We start from the raw sequence: 23,451 nt of genomic DNA, 5'->3' as shown, positions 1-23,451 counted from the left end.
TTTTAAACATCTTTTCTGTATCTTTTAGTATTTTTACAGGCCTGATTCCTCTGATTTGCTACGTTTTGCTCTTTTTATCTGACTGGTTTTTATGGGTATATGTTAATCTGTTTTTAATATGTTTTTATTTGTGGTTAAATTATGTTTTTAATCTGTTTTTAATATGTTGTGAGCCGCCCTGGGTCCCTTTGGGGAGAAGGGTGGGATATAAGTAAAGTTTTATTATTATTATTATTATTATTATTATTATTATTATTATTATTATTATTATTATTAAAGTTTATTGCAAAGAACTTTGTAAACCAGTAAAATCATATTAGTTATTACTGTCTATCTAAACACAAGTAACAATTTCTTTATTGTTTTAGTGGGAAGAAATTAGTGGACTGGATGAAAACTACACGCCTATACGAACATACCAGGTATGCCAGGTCATGGAACCTAATCAAAATAACTGGCTTCGGACTAACTGGATTGCAAAAGGCAACGCACAAAGGATTTTTGTAGAACTGAAATTCACTCTGAGAGATTGTAACAGCCTTCCCGGCGTCCTGGGGACATGTAAAGAAACTTTCAACTTGCATTATTACGAAACAGACTATGACACTGGCAGGAGTATCAGAGAAAACCAGTATGTAAAAATAGATACTATTGCAGCTGATGAAAGCTTTACCCAGGGCGACCTTGGGGAGAGGAAAATGAAACTTAATACAGAGGTGAGAGAGATTGGACCTCTGTCCAAAAAAGGATTCTACCTTGCATTTCAGGATGTTGGTGCCTGCATTGCTTTGGTTTCTGTGAAAGTATACTACAAGAAATGCTGGTCCATTATTGAGAACTTAGCTATCTTTCCAGATACAGTGACTGGCTCAGAGTTCTCCTCCCTAGTTGAGGTACGAGGAACTTGTGTCAGCAGTGCAGAAGAGGAGGCTGAGAACTCTCCTAGAATGCATTGTAGTGCTGAGGGAGAATGGTTAGTACCTATTGGGAAGTGTATCTGCAAAGCTGGTTTTCAGCAAAAAGGGGACACGTGTGAACGTAAGTAGAAAACATACTTTTTCATTCTTGTTCTAAATACAGTATTTTATTCTTACTTAAAAAACAAACACTCACATCTTTGAATCAAAGCATTATATTACAAAGTTTGAATATGAGTCTGGAAATTTGTAAGCTTCTCACTCACTAGTGTAAATCAATTGCATTTAGGATGAAAGTCAACAATTGGATGTCACATTTTGAAAGGCTGTTACACTGACTGTGTGGAGTACAGTTTATAGTCCTTAATGGTATTATGCACACAGTGTAAATGCAGTTATGTAATGATATTTTTGCACAGAAATAGGCCAAAGAGGACATTCACAGCTTAATGGTTTTTCAGAATACCCTTGAGGAAATCAGAGCTTGCAGAGATGATTCCATTAATATTCTTGTGTATGAGAATTATTTGCTTCTTATTTAGTAGGCTTATGGCACTGTCCTAGGCATGTCTACTCAGATGTAAGTTCCATGAGGTTTACTCCCAGGAACATGTGTGTAGTATTGCAGCCTTATTTGTAGAAAACTGTATAGAAATTAAAACTTATAATGCATTTGTGATGAGCAGCTTGGGATGCAGTTTAGGAGGATAGGAATGTGAATGTGGGAGAAGCTGATATCCAGTAAAGAAAAAGTCCACCATACATGAATTCTCCACATCTTTATCTACATTGGAGACCTTAATCTATGAAAATACTGTGTGGATTGATTCAAAAGTGTAGGCTTCTTGAGTATAAACACATCACTTTTTTTTTCTTCTGCAAGCTTTACACTGATTTTCTACAGTGTAGAAGTGATATTGACATTGGACCTATGCAGAACTGAAGAAATCTTTTAGCACTGAAAAGAATAAGTGCTTATGTGTTAACGAGGGCAATCTCATTAAGAATTGTAATGTGAAAACTACCCATGCAAATCAGTTCAACTTACTCTGCCTTTGTTCTGAAAGAAGTATTAAAAAGAAACTCAGTTTCCATCAAATTACATTCTGTCCACTGTCCTTAAAAAAAATTTGGATTCTAATCCTATCCAACCTTTCCAGCACCAATGCAGCTCCAAGGTAAGGGAATAAGCATTCCCTTTCCTTACCTTGAGGAGGTCTCCATGATTTCCTCCCTATCGCAGGATGTAGCACATGCCCTGTTGGCATGGTTGCATCAGTGCTGGAAAAGGGATAGTATTGGGCCTTTAGTTGGCTTAAGGGGGAGCAGAGCAGTTAATGATAATAATGCAAACTTCATTTGTCTTTCAGAAGAATTGGAGTAAAGTTTAAAACTAATGTTTGTTGGAAGAGACCAGTGTTTTGGTAATTGGAATTTAAGTAAATTATAGGCCTCTTAATTTTAGATGTTGACAATGGCATTAAATGATAACTTGCACTTGAGTGTAGCTAGCTCTGTGTTCATTTTGCATGAACACTTCTCATGTCTGGCCTGTTTCCAAAGCAACTGTTAAGAAAATATCCTATGTTGGAAGTGATCCAATTTTATATTATCCTTTGGTTTTTCTTTTCTGTCCCTTCCCTTCAGAAATCCTGGTAAAAGTTTCAAAAAAAATCCTTGGTCCATACTTCAGTGATGTATTTTTTGTGGAAGTCTGGGAAATGATAGGCTAAATTCCATTAAAACTGTAAGCTTTTCGATGTTGGGAAGACATGGAGTGACTTAAAATGTCTTTAGTCAGCTGCACCAGTCTGATACTAGTTAGAATTTTCTGCTGTGAAAGCATTAATGATCAACCATATAGCAACTTATAATACAGCTGAAAGAGTAATATTCTCACTTGATAGAAACTGTCACTGAACATAGTGACATCAATCCAGTTGCGGTGTATGTGTTTTACTTTATGGCTTTGTAGCATACCAAGCAGAACTTGTATGTGAGTCCTTAGCCCATGACTGTAAGGGGCCTTTCAGCCATCTCCATCGTGCAATTACTTTGAATGGATTATTGAATATTAACCTAAATGTACTATCAAAATGTACATTCCTATTGCTTGCAGTCCAGATTCTGGCACTCCAATCCTGAGTGCATTGGCTCTGCTCCATTGATACTTAAGTACAGTATGATCTCTGTGTGCCCAGGGCTGCACAGAAGTTAGGCACGGTTGCTTTTAGTACTAATCACCTGTTTCTGGGGCGGAGGATAAAGTCTGAATTACGTCTGTCTACTCCAGCTTCCAGAAATGAATTCCTGATTGTACTGTGAGTGGACCTGATTCACCACCAACAATTGACGTTTGAGAGGATGCTGAATGAGAGGATGTAGAATACAAAATTTCCAGTATTTTTCCTCTTTTCTGGGCTCTCAGTCTTGAAAGTAATTTGCACACAGAAGCCTGTTGTTGTGCAAGTTCAACTTGTGGATTGGAATGCTTATGTAAAAAACAAAAAGTCCTATTAAAGAAGTTACTTATGCGCACGTGTGCTTAGGAGTGTGGCCTAAATACTATATACACATTTTTCTATTCTACTTCTAAAACACTGTCAGATATCCTTAATACAGTGAAGGTAAAATCACTACTTTTGCCAACAGAAATAAGTTAGTAATAAAATGCATAGCATGACCACCAATTTTCCCTTGCTTTTTTCCCTTCACAGCACAACTCATGGAGACAATTTACAGACATTCTATCTTACATCTACTGCATGATTTGTTGTTTTAAGTGATCCTTTAGGATTTAGCTATTTGCATAACCAAATCTGTATAAGCTCCTGATGTCAACAAGTTTAAAGACTTTTTTGTTGATTTGTCGTCTAGTTTTTGATCAATCATTTAAAATATAAGTTCCTTTTGGAGTACTTCTGTGCATATGCCTCTGCTCCTGCAGTAAAGAAATTAATTCAGACTTGTGGGAAAACTGTAAAAGAAAACTTTGTGCCAGATTAGATGTGACTTTAAGCTTGTGTCAGAATCTTGTGATTGGGACTCTTCTCACTGTTTCTTTTACAAATAATATTCATGGAGTGTGCTGATATGGATTGGAACCATACTGTAGGGTATTTGGGAGTTTAACCTCCCCCCATGTTATAGTCCTACTGAAAGTTCCCTTTCCAACCCCAGATATGTTTTCCAAGAGGCAAAATTTATATAATCCTTTTTAGGCATCAACATTTAGCAAGAATATGGCATGGAAGAGTAGATTAAACCCATCTTCCTCCTTAATCTGCTCTCTCTGTAGAGACTGGGGCCCTTCACACTCCCTTTATGGAAACACAAAAAATAGGGCGCTTCCTAATGCTGTTCCAGCATGCTGTTAAAGCAATGTCTACTTTGAATTTTTCTCACTGGTTAAATTCTCATGTAAGCTTTGTCTTAAGAAAAAGAAGCATTTACGTAAAAATGAATGAGGGGTTTTGTGGGTGGGGAAATTTTGAGAAGTGCTGATATAATCCATATTCCATATGTTCTGTGTTATTTAAAAAGGGAAATAATATCCATTTGCTCACACACAACGATATAATATTTCATGTGGTAGGAAGTGCTTCTCAGTGTGCATGAAATATATATGAAAATTAATTTGGCATTGTGTCTGAAAATTCATACTTCCAGTGCAAGCAAAATTGATCCATTCTTCCATTTTAGCAGCTTTGTAACACCATGAAAATAATCATCCAAAACATGGGAGAATATTACAATAGTTTTTCCATTACATGACTATGTGTTAACTCTTGAGTTCTCTGCTGTACAGTGGGCAGTGCAATGTGACATTCCAGTGTTCTGGACTGTATGGTTGTGTGTTTTTCGAGTTGGATCACTAGGCAGTACTCAGTACTCAGTACGACCTTTATTGGCATAAAAATCACTAGGCAGGTAGGAGGTTGCTTAACCACTCTTGTGTAAGGTTTTTTTTTCTAGCCTGTGTCTTGAGCTGTTTTTTTTTCCTATCTGAACTTGCTTCTTGTCTTGGATCCTTACAATAGTACCAGTCACGGGCCATTTGTAAGAAGAAAATCAGTAGGTAGGGGAAGGGCTAAGCATCCTAATTCTAGTCAACAGTTCTCTCTTGCAAGTGTAAACTTCCCTTCATTAGTGTTATGAGAAAAATATGACACTGGGAATCCTGTGTTTCTCTTGTAATACATTGTTCCATGTTAGTGTAGGGATTGATCTGTGTTTTTCATGCCACTCAGATTTAATATTGAAATCACTCAGAAGTATTTTATTCCCTTTTCTGGACACTTGGAGGCAAATATTTCTCTATGAAGCACAACGTTAGGCAAGTTTCTTCTCCTTGGTAAGAATCCGGGCCCACCTAATTTGGTACTGTCAACACCAATTTGTATTGGCTTTCCAGTGTTACAAACAGAAATGTTTCTCTGTCCTGTGGGCAGACGTCATGAACTGAACCTGGGACCTTCTGTATGTAAAGTATGAGCTGTACCACTAAGCTATTGTTCCTCCTTGAATTGCATGTTTATTCTCTAATCCTCAAGACCTACCTTGCAGCTGTTGTACAGATTACTGAGACATGTAAAACACTTAGGGTCTGATCCTATCCAACTTTTACTCTAGAAATCTAGAAGTTAATCAGGGTATAGAAACTTCAGTGACTGGGAGAGAAGCATCCACTCTGTGCATTTACTATACTAGAATCTGTGTTTTGTAATTTGTTGTAGTCCCCACCAGGTGCAGAAATACATTTTAAAGAATGTCTGTTCCAAATCACAGCAGGGTCTTTTTTAACAGCGTATAAAGAGGAATGACTAGAAATGGGTTGTGTTTTTTTAAGCTGTTTTTGTTTTTATGATGAGAAACATTTATGCCCTGAAATTGAGAGAAATGGGAAGTTTGCATAAGGTAGAGTCTATTGTGCAAGAACAGATATGGGAAGAGCAAGGATTTTCATATTCAGGTGAACTAATGTCATTATTACATTGTTGCAGAATTCTGGTAAGTTCATATATGTTCCTAGGAGCATTGCAGATGCAGTTATACATTTATGCTTCAGGGTCTGCCTCTGTATGTATTTAAAAAAAATAGTGAAGGTACAACAGGAATAAGAAATGGCAGTACACGAACATTCACAAGCAAGGTGAAAGGAGAAGATTTGCAGAGTGGGGTGGGGGGAACTTGGAAAAAATCAGGCAGTACTCTCTAAGCATTCCATCCATGAAACCGCAGTGGAAGATAAAAGATTTATGTGATGAATATTTGCATGATTGGCCGAAACATTCCAAACCACATGTACCAGTGGAAGATGAAATCATGCACTCACTTTCACCCAGCTGTCAGTCCATTTGTATTGATTAGCACAGGAATTCTAAAATGAGCCTCCTTTTACCTGAGAAACCATGGAAATTGCATGCTCTTTGATCTTTATCTGGGCCTGAAGCTACTCTTATATTTATTGCCACTTAAGACTATAGTGTAAAAAATCAATTATTGCTCCCTCACTTTTAGCATTAATAATACATGGTCTTAATGTTTTTTCTCCATTGTGCAAGCCCCAAACTAGAATGGTAGCCTAGTTGATTAAAACCAATAAGATGTTCATAGAACGTTTACAAGTAGTCATCAAGCCTGAAATGTTATGAATTAAACTGTTTCAAATAAATGTGCTACAGTAGAGAAAATGGAATTTCACTAAGTGACTTTCAGTAAGTATTCGTACTTACTGTTTTTCAGGAATTTCAACTATTTTTATTTGACATAAACCTTCTTTTCATTAAGCATTTGAATTTGTGTTTTTAAAATCTTTCTTCTGGATCTTTTTTAAAAAATTTTTTTTTACCAGACTAAACTGAAGCCAACATGAAAGATGGATGAAATGCAAAGATTTTAAAAACTCAAATGTGTGATTTCAATAAATTTTGTAAATTGAAATGTTTGAAGTAGCCATCTGTTGTAAGCTATATGAAAGTTCTTTGAGATGTCATTTCATTAAATTGAAGTAACAAGATGGTCAGAGTATATGCAGATCACAATAGTGCACATCAGAGCCACATGCTCAAAGTGTAGCATCAATGAATATTTTGCAAACCTGAGAAATTAACTACTCTGCTTTTTGGGGGTGGGTGGGAGTTGTGTTGGTTCAACTCTGTTGGGTGATCTAGTCAAATCAGCAGTGTGCATAGCAGGAAGACTCTGATACAGTGGCAGTGTTGATGAATGTTGACTGAGGAGGAAACCCTGATACTAGCCAACAATATTTTTTGGCAGAGACAAGAAGCACATTGAACTGCATGGCAGGTCCTATCTATGCAATATGCAGGTGGATCTCATAGGCTGCCATCCCTGCAGCTGCAGCCAGCAGTGCAGCAGCCAGTAATTCATGTCTCATCAGTGGCAGGCTGTAGACTAGCCATCAGCTCAGGGAAGGTGGTGGGCGGGGGAGGCAGGTGTTGAACTGGGAGTGGGGATCACAGTGGCAGCAGCATCCGCATTATCCTGTGCTCCCGTTTTAGCCTAATAAGCTAAAGAATTTAACCTAACAAATTTATACTAGCAAAATAGCTGGTATAAGTCTGAGTAGGCCTATTGGGGACCAGGGTGTGGTCCCCAATGAAGGACCCAAGGAGGAACCAAATAAAAATTTTTATTTATTTGCCTCTTCCAACCAGCCTGTGCAATGCAGTGGAGTCTGTGCCAGTGTCCCTGCATCACACAGGCTGACGCTAGATAGAATTCGGTCCTAAGTGCCATTAACTTGTCTTGGTTGGTGGTAGTATGGAGAATATGCATTAACCATTTGTCATGCTTACACTCTGTGTTCCTGCTGACACTCAGTACCACTGCTGCCATTGTACAGTGCCCTCTAGCTTTTCTCCAAGCATCATCTCCCACCCTGCAGTAATATTCTTAGTCTGTTCTCTGCACACCAAACTATTGCTCTGGCACAGTCATCAGGCTCCAGATAAGCCAAGGCCATACAATTTCAGTTCATTTTTCACTGTGTGCAAAAAATATTACTTGTTGTTGGAATGGAGCACTCCTACTTGGGTAGAGCTCCTTGTGCTCATTTGAGCTCCAAAGAATTTCTTTGCAGCTATAGGCCTTGATCCAGTAATGGTTGTGGACAATTAGTCATTTATTACAACGGATGCTACTTCTGGGTTTGGATACCCATGTTCAGCTAACTCAAAAGACATTTAAACATAGCTCAAGACTTGGGTGAATGTTACAGTGAGGATGGGGATTATATATAAGGCAGTTCATGTGCATGGATTTCTTGTAATTTTTTGGGTGGGGCTGATGGTGTTTGTAACAATTTGTTTGACGAATCCAGAAACTATCCTAAACATTTGGGTACAGAAATAGGAGCCCATGCAAATGGTACTACTGTATAAGAATATCTTGACAGTATTAAGATTGCTCTTATTCCATAGGAACTGATAGCAAACAAAAGTTATAATGGTTATTCTGAATATATGATTGATAAATAGCTGTATTCTAAAAATGATTTGGGATTGAAGGATCATGAAAGCTATTTAACAAAGACAAACATTTAACACTGGTATTGTCATCAGTCCTTTCCTCTCCAAAGAATTGTTCTTGATTATTCCTACTTGGATACAGGCACAAATTTATTTCATTCTTTTTTTTGTGCCAGGTTAGAAAAATGTTCTTGTAACTTAGAATTGTTTGACCCTCATGACACTGCAGAACAAACCACTTCAAACTTACCCACTCATTCCTTGTATAAAATTCCTTGTATAACCTAGCCTAGGATAATACAAATCAGTTTCCTTCCTCAGTTGTTTATTACTTGATACTAGTCACTATTAGTGGAACCCTATGCTTTTTTGCTCAAAAATCGGTCCCACTGAGTTTAGTGGGGCTTGCTTCAGGCAAGTGTGTATAACTTTGCAGCCTTAGTACACTTTTTACTAAGTAGGACTTTCTCCTCTATATATGAAACAATGTTCAGGTGTTATGTTCATTCAGTGTTAAGGACCTGTATCAGTGCTTTAATCTCATCATCATCCTTTTGGTAAATTTACCTTTCTTTTTCCTTGTGTCTTTGATAGTCAAAATTTAAATTGTAAGCTCCTAGGGATAGGAGTCTGTCTCTTTTGTTTACAATGTAAAGCATCATTTATATTGCTCGTGCTGTAAGGATAGTAGTGATTTTGTGTTCAACAAGCATATCCTAATGTTTATATAATTCCCAAGGTCCAGACACTGAAAATGCATTCTGAAGGAATGTAGGCAGCCCCATCTGTTTAACTTTAATCATACCACTAGCCCTATTGACTTTATATTATTAAAGTTCTGATTCACAGCCCACTTAAGTAAAAATGCACAGATGCAATCTGATACTCTATTTCCTGGTGTGGGAGAAGAGCACAATTGTGGATTTAGCTTGCTGTGGCTGACAGGTGGTAGGCTACCAGTTTGGATTATAAGCACTCTGCTGACGTGTGTGTAGATATCTTGTCCAGGTAGCTTTGCACCTGATCAGTGATGCCGTAGTAGGCGTTATTACCCTTGGAATATTTGAAACCACAATTGAAGGTTGAAGGAGCCATAAATTTTGATCTGGTACTTGGCAGGTAGATTGCATATACTAGCAGTTGTGGCATCATATGGGTTTCACGTTTTCAGATGGGATACCCACAATACATTTAAGAAAAGGCAGTAGCGTTCATTATTCATTAAAATTCAGTAGATGTCATACTGCTTGTTGCCTGTCAAAAAATGGAGTCTAGAAGAATATTGTGGTTGATTGATGGACGACATTCTTGGAGAATCTACACAAACAAGCTGCTTAGGTAACTTGAGCACATGAAATCAATGTAGCATAAGCTCAAAGATCCTCTCAGCAAGATCTGATTCTTAATCTAATAAAGTTGCAGCCCATTAAACCTAATTTATAGGCTCTACGTCTTCCTTCTGCCTCCTAGGGCAAAATGCAGAGACCATTTGCTTTTTTTTTTTCTTTTTTCCTTCAGTGACTATCCAGGACAAAAGAAGTTGCTGCAGCAAAGACCAAGTACTTTAATATGTCACATTATCATTAAAAAACACTGCCATGTTTAGAAACTGAACTGCAAGATTGTTTGTGCACTGTATGAAGGATACACATTCTTTTAAGAAAGATTTTTCTAACATAAAACAATCCAGCATTCCATTCTGCAAGCTAATAATTAACTATCTGGTGGGATTTATGACTGTATTCCACCTGTAAGCTTGACATCCTGAGGCTTAACATGTCTAAATTCTTAAGTGAGATATCAAATTTCAACCCAGCCTCTTCTGTTATGGATCAAATATTCTGTCATCAGAGACTTAATCCTTGTACTCATTTCTGCCTCTTATTTGCACTTAGTCATGTACATTTTGTTGTGTTTGTTACTGAAGAGAAAAGACTTAATTTTCTGCTTGTCACTTATCAGGTTATCCAGGAGTCCTCAAAGAGTGGCTGGTATTAATAACCAACCATTAGTGGCCAGCATGAGTATGGTAAAACAGAATCTGATCATGTGCAAAGTTCTTCCCTGTAGCCTCACTTATCCCCATATAAACTTGAATAACAGGATTTACACAACAGATAATAAATCTGACAGGTGGACATGTCTCCCATGGAAGTCCACTTGACACCCTCTCTCTCAAAATTCCATCTTCCTTCATATTTCAAACAGAGATGGCTAGCACACTATTAACCTTACCTCTTAACGTTAATAAATAAAATCAATATTAAACCAAATGTTTACACAAGATTACTTCTCAGGGGAGAGATCTGAAGTATATTTAAGTTGCATTCCTATGGTCGCTTACATGAGAATAGGATCTAAGGGCCTGAACCTGAGCCCTTACTGCTGGCGTGTACTGCTACAAATGTGCCGAAAGGCACGTTTGCGAGCCCTTACTGCGGGCCCAGCATCAGAGCTAGCCCAGTATGAGCCCGTGCTGGGGCCAACTCAGGCACTGAGCCTGCATTCTGTCACATGGCAGTTACCCAGACTGTTGCACAGTGGAGAGGTGAGTCGGGGCATGGGAAGAGGTGGGGAGGAGGTGTGGTGGGTGGTGGGACTGGTAGAGCTCAGCTCCACCAGATCTTGAACCCTGCATTGGGCCGCGCCACCTGCCATGGGAGTCTTTAGTTCTGTGCCGGCTCCACAGCTGTACCAGAATCAAGTAGCCCCATTGAGGGGCTACTTCCCTTACTCTGGGGCCAACTTCAACCTTTTGCTACAGCTAACTGAAAGGGAGGCTGGTGGTTTGGAGTTCAAAGTGTAGGTACAAATGAGGAAAAGGAGAAAAAGGAGTGCTTCTGAGCTTGGGTTAAGAGAGATAAGAAACCTAAATCCTAGCCAGTTCCTGTTTTACATTAAGCAGACAGCTTGTAGTGAACAGGAGACTAACAAGGTAACACTGCTGCATTCAACAAAAGTAAAGCAAGAGTTTGTCTCTTTGGGTAAGGAGAAAGGAAAGGAAGGTCAGCGGAGGGGTAGCAAATCTGAAAGAAAACCAAGCTGCCATAAAGGAACTCATTGTCTGTAGAAAATTGGAACAACTCTTAGAGGCTGAATCCAAATGCTGCAGCCATGCCAGAACAGCAGCAAAGAGCCTGGGAGCTTGCTCAGCAGCCTTGGTGATCCCTGCCTGCTTGCTAGAGACAAGGTTTTGGCCCCCTCCCCCAGCGTGCCTACCTACCTGGCTAACTTTTATTATAAAGTGCTCCTTGGTCAAAAATGCATTGGGAAATGCTCAGAAAAGGTAGAGTTGACCGGAATGCCTAGTTTCCATGGTGACATAGCTTGTGTACTCCTTTAATTACTCTCTTGTCTGATGCTGAACAGTATCTTGTCCAATTAGATTGCTAAGGATTACATAATCAAACTTTGTTGCCCTTATCCAGCAAGGAAGATAACTTGTGTTTGGCAACAAGGGCACACAGATTCTCTTGCTTGACTGGACACTGCTTAGAGAGAATGGGTAGAAATGCACAGCTTTGTGATGTCCATTTGAACATGAGGAATCTGATTAATTCACCATTTGCACTACATTCATATCTACAGTGTCGCAGGGCTCATACTTGGTCCCTAAAGTTCCTAAACTGCAATAAAGCTCATCCTGGGTTCCTAAACTAAAAATGGGAAATTAAGTTTCTTTTGAATAATTTATGTAAATTTTAATGGTTTCAGTATAATTTTTTAGGCAAACTGCAGGAATTTAAGCCTGATGTTGCATTTCTCCTGGAGGTATTTCCCAGACCCAAGGAAGTGTTTCTTAACTTTTGACTTGAAGCTGAGGGCTTCCACTTCTATTTTTATTCCAGACACCAATCTCCATATCCCTGGATGACCTTTCCAAGTTGTTTCATGTAGATATTAAATAACATGTATAGAACCCTGCTGCAGCCCACACCCTAATTGTCAAGGTGCCAAACAGGAGTCCACCAGTATCGCCATCTGTGAGTCACAAAGGAGTGGAACCACCACAAGACTGTGCCCCGAATCCCCAACTTGACCAGCCATCCCAGAAGGACACTATGATCGATGGTGTTGAAAGCCACTGAAAAGTTCCAAAAGGACCAGCAAGAATGTACTCTCTCTGTTCAACCCTCAGTGTAGGTGATTAAAGTCACAACACACACACACACACGTTCTCCCTCTCCAGGGCCCTTCAAGGGGCAGGGTAGAAGCAGCAGCTTTCCTTTCTCCCTGAATTGATTGGAACTTGGAGTGGGCCACCCTAAAGCATGGTGGGCACAGGCCCTTGATCCTTTTGTTTTCCCAGCAGGGCATGCCCCAGACAGCAGCTGCAGTGATGGGAGTGAGGCAGCTGCTTCTGCAGGATTCTGCTGTCAGTGGAATTGTCTCTTTTTGTCGTGGCACAACTCCAGCAATCTGCAGGCACTTCTGAGAGCACTTTTTTGATTCCCTTGTTTCACTTGAGGGCTGGCAGAGGAAACTTGTGAGGCATATACCACTTCATTGGGTGAAGAAGAGATCCAGAGTGGCTTTATTCGCTACTTACAAGTAATGGCCTTCTGTTCCCACCTCTTGTTTGGATACGGTGGGTTCAGTTGAGTGTGAGCAGAGCACACTAGGAAGAGATCAAATGCATTGGTGTGCTACTGCTGGATCTTTCTTCCAGGTTGCAGAGACATGATTCCTACATAGCCAGGTATATCTGCTGATTGCAGATCTCCAAAGATGGTAGGCCACCCTACTGCGGCCGTGCACAGGATGCCTCTCTGTCTGATGTGGAGTTGGGAGTCTCCATCATTAGTTCCCATTTCTCTCTCCCTGATTTGTCGGGGGATCAGATACAGTCTCAGGTCCTCTGGTGGATTAGGGGTGTCGTGCCTAAGGGAGTAGAGGAAAAGAAGGATTCAAAGACCCAAAGTGAAGATTACATGCATTGTCTCCTCCCAGGCACCATAAGAGTTGTAGAAAGCATGAGAAACACTCCTTCAGGAGTTGTTACAGTTGCTAGTGTCCCAGAAAGCATCATGACTCAATTACCTCTTAATCTTCAGTTTTTAGTGTCACAGAGACAAGCTGCTCCTCTCACAATCTCTCTCCACCTCCTAAAGGTGAGCAGTGTAAGTGCAGAACCCCTACCCCCATGGATAAGGGTGACAGTCTTGGTGCTTTCCCACTCCTAAATCTCACAGGTAAGGCAAAAAAGTGTGGAGGGAGAAGGGACCTTTTGTGATTATCAGGTCAGGACCATCTGTGAATTCCCCCAAAGAAAACAGTGAACTGTCTAGCGAGGAAATGACAGATCAAGATTTGCTCGAGGATGAAAGTTTTCCTGCTGAAGTTTTTTCCAAGCTTCTGTCCAAGGCCATTTGTATTCTACAGTTGGCCCCAGAAATGGAGACCCATATGGAAGAAGCTGCAGGTCCATTCAAGGCATTTTTTCTACAGGGACTGATTAAGCCACTGTTGATACACCTGTATGGGTTCTGTCGTCTTCTGCTGCAATTCCTTCAGCTGCTGAAGGTGGACCCATGAATACGTGTAGCAAGTGGGTAGTATTTGCTGTCAGATGTAGCTTTGAGTTGTCAGTTAAAGCATCACGGGCCTCTACCACCAATTCCGGGTGGGTGGCTATGGTGGCTTTTCACTGGGTCAAGGAGCTAGCAGTAGTGGAGTCTTTCACTTCCAAGGTAATAAATGATGGTCTCAAGAAACTGACCTTGCTGGCTACCATATTGGCAAATTCCTCTTTGGATGCTATTCACATCTTCTAGGGCAGGGGTGCCCAAACCCTGGCCCTGGGGCACTTGCAGCCCTCAAAGACTCGCAATCTGGCCTGTGGGGAGCTTCTAGGCTCCATTGAGTTTCTGGCCCTCTGGAGACTTGCTGGAGCCTGCGGTGGCCTGACACAACTGCTCTCAGCATGACAGCCAACAGTTTAACCTCTCTCGTGAGCTGTGGGATGAGGGCTTCTCCACTGCTTGCTGTTTCATATCTGTGATGCAGCAGTGGCAGGGAAGGAAAGGCTGGCCTTGCTTTGTGCAAGGCCTTTTTATAGGCCTTGAGCAATTGCAAGACCTTCATTCATTCATATAAGCTCTATCTCTAATATATTCATTTATGTAAATTTATTCAAATTTGAAATGTGAATTAATTCTTTTTTTCCCAGCCCCCGACTTAGTGTCAGAGTGATGATGTGGCCCTCCTGCCAAAAAGATTGGACACCCCTGTCTAGGGTCATTGGATCCTATGTTGTGGCTAGGTGCGCTATCTGGTGCCATGAGTGGGGTGTTGACCTGGAATCCTAGGGGTAGTTGGTAGACATTCCATTTGCATTTCTCAGTTATTTGGTGAGATGTTAGATTCTGTTGTGATCAAAACTAAGGAAAAATGGAAAGCTCTCCCCAAGGCTCATAGGGATAAGTGCAAGCCCAAGACTCAACAGTCCTTTTGCTCCTTTTACTTGTCCTTCAAGGCCAGAGATCAATCCCAACCCTGACACAGCTGGGCTAGATTCTAGTCATTCAGGGGCAGCAGGTTGTTGGAGGAACCTTTGGCCAAGGCAGACAAAGGGCACCATTTAATTTGATTCAAGAACTACATCCAGATCAACCCCAGCCAGATCAATAGGTAATTTATGGTTTCCATGCTCCAACATGACAGACTCTTGGGTTTTTAAAAGCAGTGATGTCCAGATGCACTCTGGAGTTTGCCAGGAGCCCCAAGACAAGGATCAAGAGCTCGTCCAAGGTCAAAAAACAGAGAAGCATGCTTTGCATGCTTCAAACCATCCAACATCTGTCAGAACAATCAAATCTGTTTCTTGGTCCCTTAAGTGTTTTGGGACCAATTCCATTCTTTCTCAGTTTCAAAAAAAAAACAACCAAAAAACAAAAAAACACAACTGGGCTCAAGTGGTTGAACATGTTTCTACACAAGCAGTGGATCAAGATGGAGACCCTGCATTGTATTCTGGCAGCCCTATAGTAGGAAGATTATTATTTTTTTACTTGATCAATCTGTTTGAGGTATATCTTCACATCTCTTTTCTTCCATAGAATATTCTTCCAGGCATTTGGACTGACATCATTCCCCAGGGTCTTTGCAAAGGTCCTAGTGGCTCAGGTTGTTCCTTGAATTGGTCTACATTGCCCTTGGGACAGACTTCTCCAGTCAGAAAGCAGAATCCCTTTGGGGGGCCACCAGCAGCCTGTTCAGGCAGTGCTCCCCTGAGTGAAATATGTAGTGCGGCCACCTGGGCATCCATTCATGTCTTTACAAAACATAGGTTTGACTCCTCCTCAGTGGAAGCAGTGTTTGGTAGAAGGGGTTCACAGAAAGTGTTGTCGACTAAGGTGGGGGTACATTGCCCTGTTTGTTCTTCAGCTTTGTTATATCCTTAGGAATACGGAATGCCCTTCTTCCTCCTCCCAGAACAGGATTTTACAAGCATGAAATTCCCATTTCTCAAATAAAGGTTCAGACTTTTAGCAAAGAAAGTATTGTGTGTGTGGGTGAGTGTAAATGCATAGTATAAATGAAAAGAGAATGTACATCTTCTGTTTTTGTGTCATTTATCATTTTGTACCATTTATTATTATTTTTAACACTATGTGGATAACATATTGTTAGGTGCCAGTCAAAAGGAAGCCTAGGAGAACATTGGCTTTGATGGACATCCTCTGAAACTACATTCCTACAGTCTATTTAGGTCATTTGAGCATGAGGCCAGTGCAACATAGCTCCAAAGATTAGAAAATAATACTTTACCTGAATTATCTCAGTATTTGTGAAATTCACTTGAAATCACAGTTTTCTAAAATCTTTGTCATTTATTAATGAGAATGTTTGCCTTGATCAAGAAAGTCCAGTTGAGTTAATTTTTCCATAAACTTGGAATTTACATGGGAATTTTGATGTTTCCATGTAAGAACATTAGAAGAACCCCGCAGGATCAGGACAAAGGCTAGTCTAGCTCCTAGTGGCTCCCCAGATGCCTCAATGATGTATTGCTTAAAAGTGAGCATTTTTATATGTATGCTTAAATGCATCTGTTGTACCTTTCCATGACCAAATTATAAAACACAAAGTAATTCTAAACGATATGTTGGGATGTGTGTAGCACACATTTCATTGTGGGTTTCTATTAAATTATTTTAAATAAAGCTAGTATGATCTAGTAGCAGACAAGGTTTTTATTGTTGCCTTTGGAAATGCTAAAGAATGTGGGTACTGAACTGTGAATGTGGAACTTTACCTTCTAAAGTTCATTGGGGAGGCTTTGGGCTTTTATTACTATCAGGGATTCACTGGGATCACTTTAGGCTACCTTGAAAGATGTTGCACTTCAATAAAGAAGAAAAAGCAGTAACCACTTGCTATGCTATAGAATTGCTCACTACATGAAAATCTGTAGAAATCAACCAGTGACTACCTACAGATGGTTCTTCAATTGCATGTATGTCAAGGAGCAAGTGCTTTTATATCACAGGCATTTCCACAGAACCCCTCCCGGCCTCATCTGGGATTAAAATCTTCACAGCCACGAGTCCCTGATTTCGGAAACTTGCTATTCCATGCTTTACCTAGAACTATATTATGATTATCCTAAACCTATATGGCATATAATTTAGTTCTAACCTTCCCATGTAGAGTATTAATCTTCAGCATCGCTACTTGGCGCTATGTAAATATTTTCTCCTTTCCCAGTTTGTGTAGTTCTTTGTGCATTCAGTGTTGTAGATGGAGAATTGGCTGGACAGTTTAGAAGGAACAGTAGTACAGGTCTGTCTGGACCATTGAAGGTAGATGTGAGGGAGGGATGAAAAAAGATTACAGAGAAGTGAAAAGGAAGGATCACAAGGATTGACTCAAACTTTCTCGGATTCAGTACACAATGGAGTCTGACAGCCCAACCCTATACAAGTCTATTCTGAAGTCAGCCCCAAACAGGTCAAAGGGACTCACTTCCAGGAAAGTGAGGATAGGATTGCAGCCTGAATGAAATTAGATAGACTCGGAAAAAGTGGAGTTTTTTCCTGATTTTTTGGAAAATACTTAGCATATTATGAACCAGATCATACCTTGCAAGTATGTTTTAGTAACTTCTAACTGTGGTAGTTCTGTGAACATACAGGTGCAGCCTATTTATCCATGGATTTTTTATCTGCCATTCTTTATTTTTTATTTATTAACTGGAATGGGGTTTACTTCTGAGTAGAAACGCATAGGGCTGGACTCTTAAAAGATCAGCATCCCAACTGTGAAAGAAGCTGGGCAGCTGGCAACGGGGAGAGCTGAGTATGGAGCGGAGGGGATTGATAACAGCTGCCTTAGTTTCCTTCCATCCGGAAGTGTCAGGGTGCAGTGTATTTGCGCAACTCTATGGAATCGCACACAACACGTTTTTGTTAATCACGCCGAGTCACGAAATGGAACTAACGCGGATAAATAGGCTCCACCTGTAGTTTATTCTGTAGCTTATAATTAGCATCCAGACCTTTCATGGAGCAGTGCTCCTGTCAGGATCTCCATTCATGTGTGGGCAAAACCTAACCTTCTTATCATGGAGGGAGTTTCTAAGGGTGAAGTATTGCACCACATAAGGTATGAATGCTACTTAGATCATTGCATAAATCACCACTTATTAGGTGGCTGTCATGATAAAATGGTGGTAATTGGGAAAGAATACTTGTTCTACACATATCCAGAACTGTTGCACCATTGAAGATAAAACCCAGTACATTTGCACTGCAGTGAAATGCTCATGTCTGCATAGCATATATGACAACAAAGAATTGCAGTATATTCTGTCTGGCTAATAATTTAAGTGTGTTATCTGTGACTAGCAGCCACATTTGATTTGTTTTCACCCAGTTCCAAATCACTTTGTTTTGCTGGGCTTTGCTCTCTTTGGATCCTTGGATGATGGTTGCTGCTATGACGACAGGGTAACTGAATAGGATTGAGACAAATATATGTGGGTTTAGATTTCATATCTCAGTGAGCCCTTTGGACAAGATAGAACCTTTAGTCAAGTCAGTGGGCAGGTTATGCATTAAAAAATGTTCTTTTTTGAGGCTGTTAATGTGGAAGCTGCACATTTCCTAACAGTACAATCCTATTGTATTGTACTCTGTAAACATTTCCTATGCATGTTTACAGAGAAGTAGATCTTACTGTGTTCTAAAGCAGTGTTTCTTAATGTTTGTCCTCCGTCATACCACTTCATATGGTCCACCTATTTGAAGTACCACCAGAAGTAACTGGAGATGATACAATTGTCAGTTACTTCTGAGTTGGGAAGCCAGATGGAATGTGACAAACGACAGTAAGAGGCTCACGGTGGACGGGAGGAATTTTTCAAGCATGGAAAAACATGCTTTGGAGTGTCCTACTGCTGTTTCTTGTGTCACATTCCTGGTCCTGCTGCTAGGTGGCAGGTTTCTAGGAGTCCCGTGAGTATCACCAGACACTACCTCAAGTACCACTGGTGGAACCCTCATCATTCGTTGAGAAACACTGTTCTACAGGGCTTACTCCTTTCTAACTGTAGTTTAGATTGGGATAAGTTACCCAAGAGGCCCAAGCCCCAGCAGTCTTAAACAAATGAGCACAGCCTGGGGAAGCTAGTCAGACTCAGTAAGAGAGGGCTGTGCAAAAGTGTATGAAAAATAGTTTTTAAAAAAATGTTTTCTTGCATAAGCGAAAACTGCATGAAAACTGTGTGAGTAGTTTTGGCTGAGTTTTATACCTGAAGGCATCAAATTCATTTTTTCGTGTTCAGCATAAGTCAGTATGCTCAACACACAGATGTTTGAATCCAGCTTTAGATTTCCAGTTTATCATGGATATGATTAAGTTCCTCCACATAATTAAAAGCTGTGCCAAAACAATATTTTAGTATTTCACGTGAATACTGTACACTTTCTTGTCTGTACACTAGAGGAATGAAATTGTTCCATGCAGATAAAATTGTGACTACAGTCCTGATTGCTGCTATTGCAATCTGACTTTTTTTTTTTGTTCAGATTACTTTGGAATAAATGAATAAATAGATATGGGTGTTACAGGTGTATTGATGAATAGCATTAATATTTTTAAAGAGATGAATTATTTATTTATGAAACTTAAAAAAAAAAAATCAATCAGCATAAGCAAATCTTTGGTAGGATTATGTACCAAAGCAAAAATGTCATCTCATGCTTGTCACAAATTCATAGTTAAAATTTTTTTTCTTCTGCTGAGAACTATTAGGTAAGTTATAAATGAGTTAAATGCTGCAGTCAAACCACATATCAGTTTCCTCAAAATGCCATTGGGGAACTGAGATAAACGGTGCAGCATTTTCTGTGTTGACATGATGTTCGCCTGTCTGATTGCATCCTTCCCAACAGACGGCAGTGAAGCAATTACAAAATAAAAAGACATCTGTGCCAAGGTTTGGCTAGCCAAAGAGGGCAAACTCTTGTGTTTAAGATGTATAGAATCTAATCGATGAAAATGTCTGGACCTGTTAGTACCAACAAAGCTGAAGGCCACTGGGAAGCTCAGAGAGGGTCTTTTGTTGCAGAGATAGAAAAGGGGCCCAAACAGTGACACTTAGGGAGGAATGGGGTCAACTAGTACCATCATCCATCTTCCTCAGTGGCAGCTTTCTGTCAGCTTCTAACCCTGCTCAGCAGAGGCTCTAAAGCTCTATTGTTGACACCAGCCAATTCTCAGCCAAGTGTAAATGAAGTTAATATTCACTGACCTTATGCATAGCCAATGAAGGTCCTCAGTGTCATCTTGGAAATAATGTTATCTGACACTTCAAAAGCAAATGCTGGCAGGTTGTTTGTGTATTTCGTGTGTATGGGTATATATGTGCGTGCATGCGTTGTGTCCAAGTAAGCAAAGTTCCACTGTTCAGCCATCCTGATGTTGTTGTTTTTTAAAACTGATATATTCTCTACCATGAGAATATTTTTACTTTAAACCAACATGTACTTTTGAGGGGTTTATGTTATAGAATTTACCAGTTTACACTTACGTTATCAGTGTGGGATGACTTTACATAACAGCTGTCAGTAAAGATTTAGGTTCTTATACCGTTAGTACTTGGAACAGTTGTAAACATTAAATGTGTACGCCTAAAATATATACTTTGGGTAACATTGGCAAGGCAAATTCAGCATTTTACAGTGAAATAGTGGTTTATTAAATAATAAACGCTCCCTCTTACAAACAACTAAATATGCTTTATTTTTCCTTTACTAATGAATGATAGCTTTAACTGCAATTTTCCAAGATGAAAATATTAGAATTAAAATATCAGTATTAACTAAAAGACTTAAAAAAAAAATTGGAGTAAAGTATTTTATAATTTGATTTTTCTTTTAATGAAGTATGTGAGTCGCCTTTGGGTGTGATTTTATTGAGTGCCAGCTATGTTTTCATTCTGCTTTTCATGCAAATAGAAATGCTTAACAAATTGAATAGTCATAAACTTAAATAGTAAAATAAGTGCTGTGTTAGAATCAATCTTGGGTGCTATTTTAAAAGCAGTCAGTATTGAATTGGTAGACAGAAGATAAAAACTACTGTCTCTTACTGCATTTGCTTTTCACGAAGCCAATTGCTTTGTAACCAGTTGCTTCCCTGTTACTTTCATGTATCCAGTTGCTTCCCTGTGTCAGACTTGCTTTCCTTATGAGAGGCTATAAGTCATGCCTCATAGAACACTATGCAGTACAACCTCATTTATCTGAATGGCCTGTGTCTTAGTTACAAGGAGATTTACAGCCCAATCCTATGGACACCTTCCACTTATTGAATAAGCATCAGCAGAAGGCCCTCTCCATTGGTGCTGTGGCTGCAGGGACAATGCATGCCATGGGGCTGCCAGCCTGAAAAGCTGGCTACTGCACATGTATGTGCACACACCAGAGTGTCCAGCCACCACTGAGAGAGTTGTGTCAGGGAAAGGGAGTGCTTATTGACAGTAACGGCCTCATCCAATATCCTTTTCCCCCCGTTTGACCTCACCATGCTTCCTTAGGTCTACTTGGACTTGCTCCCGCCAAAGATCTTGCACAGATCTTAGTAGACCGATTGGGAACTGCGATGCAGTTGAGTAGTTCGCTTTATGGTCCCCAGTTGGCCCATAGCATACAATGGAGCCAGCCCCACCACATACTCTTTGATGGCAGTGGAATAGGACTGTACTGTTACCTGGAACCCTATGTACTGTACTGTATTGTACTGTCTTGAGCTCCCTGGCAGAAAGATAGAATTTGTGTTAAACATTAGTAAATACAAATAAAGTGCTATTGAGCACTCATAACTTGTAAACAAGAGTGCTAATTTCATTTGAATTGATTGACATGTAACTCTCTGGAGTCAGTCAGAAGTATTTGAATAGTTTAGATATGATCAGATAATGGGAAGTGGAGTGAAGTTTCAGGTAGACCCAGAATGGTTAAACAATACAGGTGGCCTGCTTTATCCATGGGTTTGGTACCTGTGAATTTCTTCATCTGCGGGTCTCCAAACCTACTGTGTGGGCCAATCTGAAGTCTCCAGAAGCTCTTCTGAAGTCCGCAGAGACTGCGCACATCTGCCGATGGTCTCTGTGGGCTTCAGAATGAAACCCACAGTTGTTTCAAGGCGACTTCTGGTTTTGGCTTAAACAATTTAAACCAGTGGCTCCCAAACTGGTGGGTCATGACCCACCAGCCTGGGAAGCACTTAGTTCTGTCCCCTTAAGGGGCAGGGAAGGGGGGAAGGCAGCAACACAATCCCCAGAATCTCACTGCTGCCAGGAGGGAGAGGTATTTTTTCGTCTTACCTTAGTGGCTGCTGGCCTTCAGAGGGTGTTCTCCAAAATAGTTAAAAAATGTCACAACTCAATTGAAAACCACTTCCTGTTTTTGATCAAAATATGGAAGTGGCTTTCAATCAAGTTTTTTTGCTATTACAGAGGCTTGGGGAGCTTTGCAAAAGCATCTTTAGGGCTCCCCATAACCCTTCCCAGAAGACAGTCTGGGCAGTCTCTAAGATAAGGTGAAAACCGCCCCACTCCCAGGCAGCAGCACAATCCTGCAGATTGCATTGTTGCCATAGCCCCTTCCCCACTCATGCTTACAGTGCTTTCAACTCCCTTGCAGGAGTTTCGGAAGCACTGCTTTAAACAGTGCTTCATTCCTCAGGCAGATGCATGCAGCCTTTGTGGGCTTCAGAAGAGCCTCTGGACCTGACCGGGTTTTGAATACCTGCAGTTTTCCTTATCTGCGGAGGTTCTAGAAACAGAACCCCTGCAGATAATGAAGGCCGCCTATATACAACGTTTCTGTGAGTAAGCAAAAATCAAATTTTCTATGCTGTAGCCATCCATAAATAATAGTTTTATATAAAGCAGTTCAAACTGATTAATAACTTTGGCATGGAGTGAGGTATGATTGTTGATCTGGGAGTGCCAGAAGTAGTGAGGTAGTTGATAAGTGATTATTTGACATGCTGGATAATATGCTAGAACAGATCTGCATCTAATTCACATCACTCATACTACATCTTAATATAAACAGTCTATAAAAATTTTGGAAGATGTGTATTGATTTTTCTTCACTTCATCAGGATTGCTTATTTGTACTTATTAAAGACATGAACATGTTCTCTGTAAGAACAGATTTATTCAGACAGCAGATGATCAGTTAGATTTTTCCTTTTTATTATATTAATTCAAGTCAGATGGGATAGAATGGGCATGACCATATTCCTTGACCAAAGGATACCAAATAAATGAACAGTTAAAAAGGAATTATAAGTTCTCTGGAAGAGGAAGGGGTTAATTCTGTACTGTGTGGGATGCCCCTCCCTCTGCACGAGACAGGGCCGGACTGCTGATGTTGTCTCTTCCACCAGGGGGTGTCCCGGTCCCCAGTCGGGTTCTGGCTCTCCAAGGGACAGGTCGGGTTTTTGTGAGCTTAGCGTTTTCTACCTTTCTCCTCCTTCCTCTCTAAGAAGATCTCTCCCTGGCCTCCATCCCTGCTCTTTTTCTC

The 23,451-nt window shown here is 40.2% G+C and overlaps 1 protein-coding gene across 2 annotated transcripts in view; it reads left to right on the top strand.

Moving 5' to 3' along the window:
• EPHA7 (EPH receptor A7) overlaps positions 1-23,451 on the top strand; it is a 183,129-nt gene that overhangs the window by 13,758 nt on the left and 145,920 nt on the right. For both annotated transcript variants that reach the window (XM_066612748.1, XM_066612740.1), the window contains exon 3: positions 369-1,038. In XM_066612748.1, the coding sequence (XP_066468845.1) occupies positions 369-1,038 (670 nt within the window). The remainder of the gene's footprint in view (positions 1-368; positions 1,039-23,451) is intronic.

This window comes from Tiliqua scincoides, chromosome 1, assembly GCF_035046505.1.
Source record: "Tiliqua scincoides isolate rTilSci1 chromosome 1, rTilSci1.hap2, whole genome shotgun sequence".
NCBI classification, from domain to species: domain Eukaryota; kingdom Metazoa; phylum Chordata; class Lepidosauria; order Squamata; family Scincidae; genus Tiliqua; species Tiliqua scincoides.
Note: the sequence above shows the minus strand (reverse complement) of the source record. Positions and strands in the feature narration are given on the sequence as shown.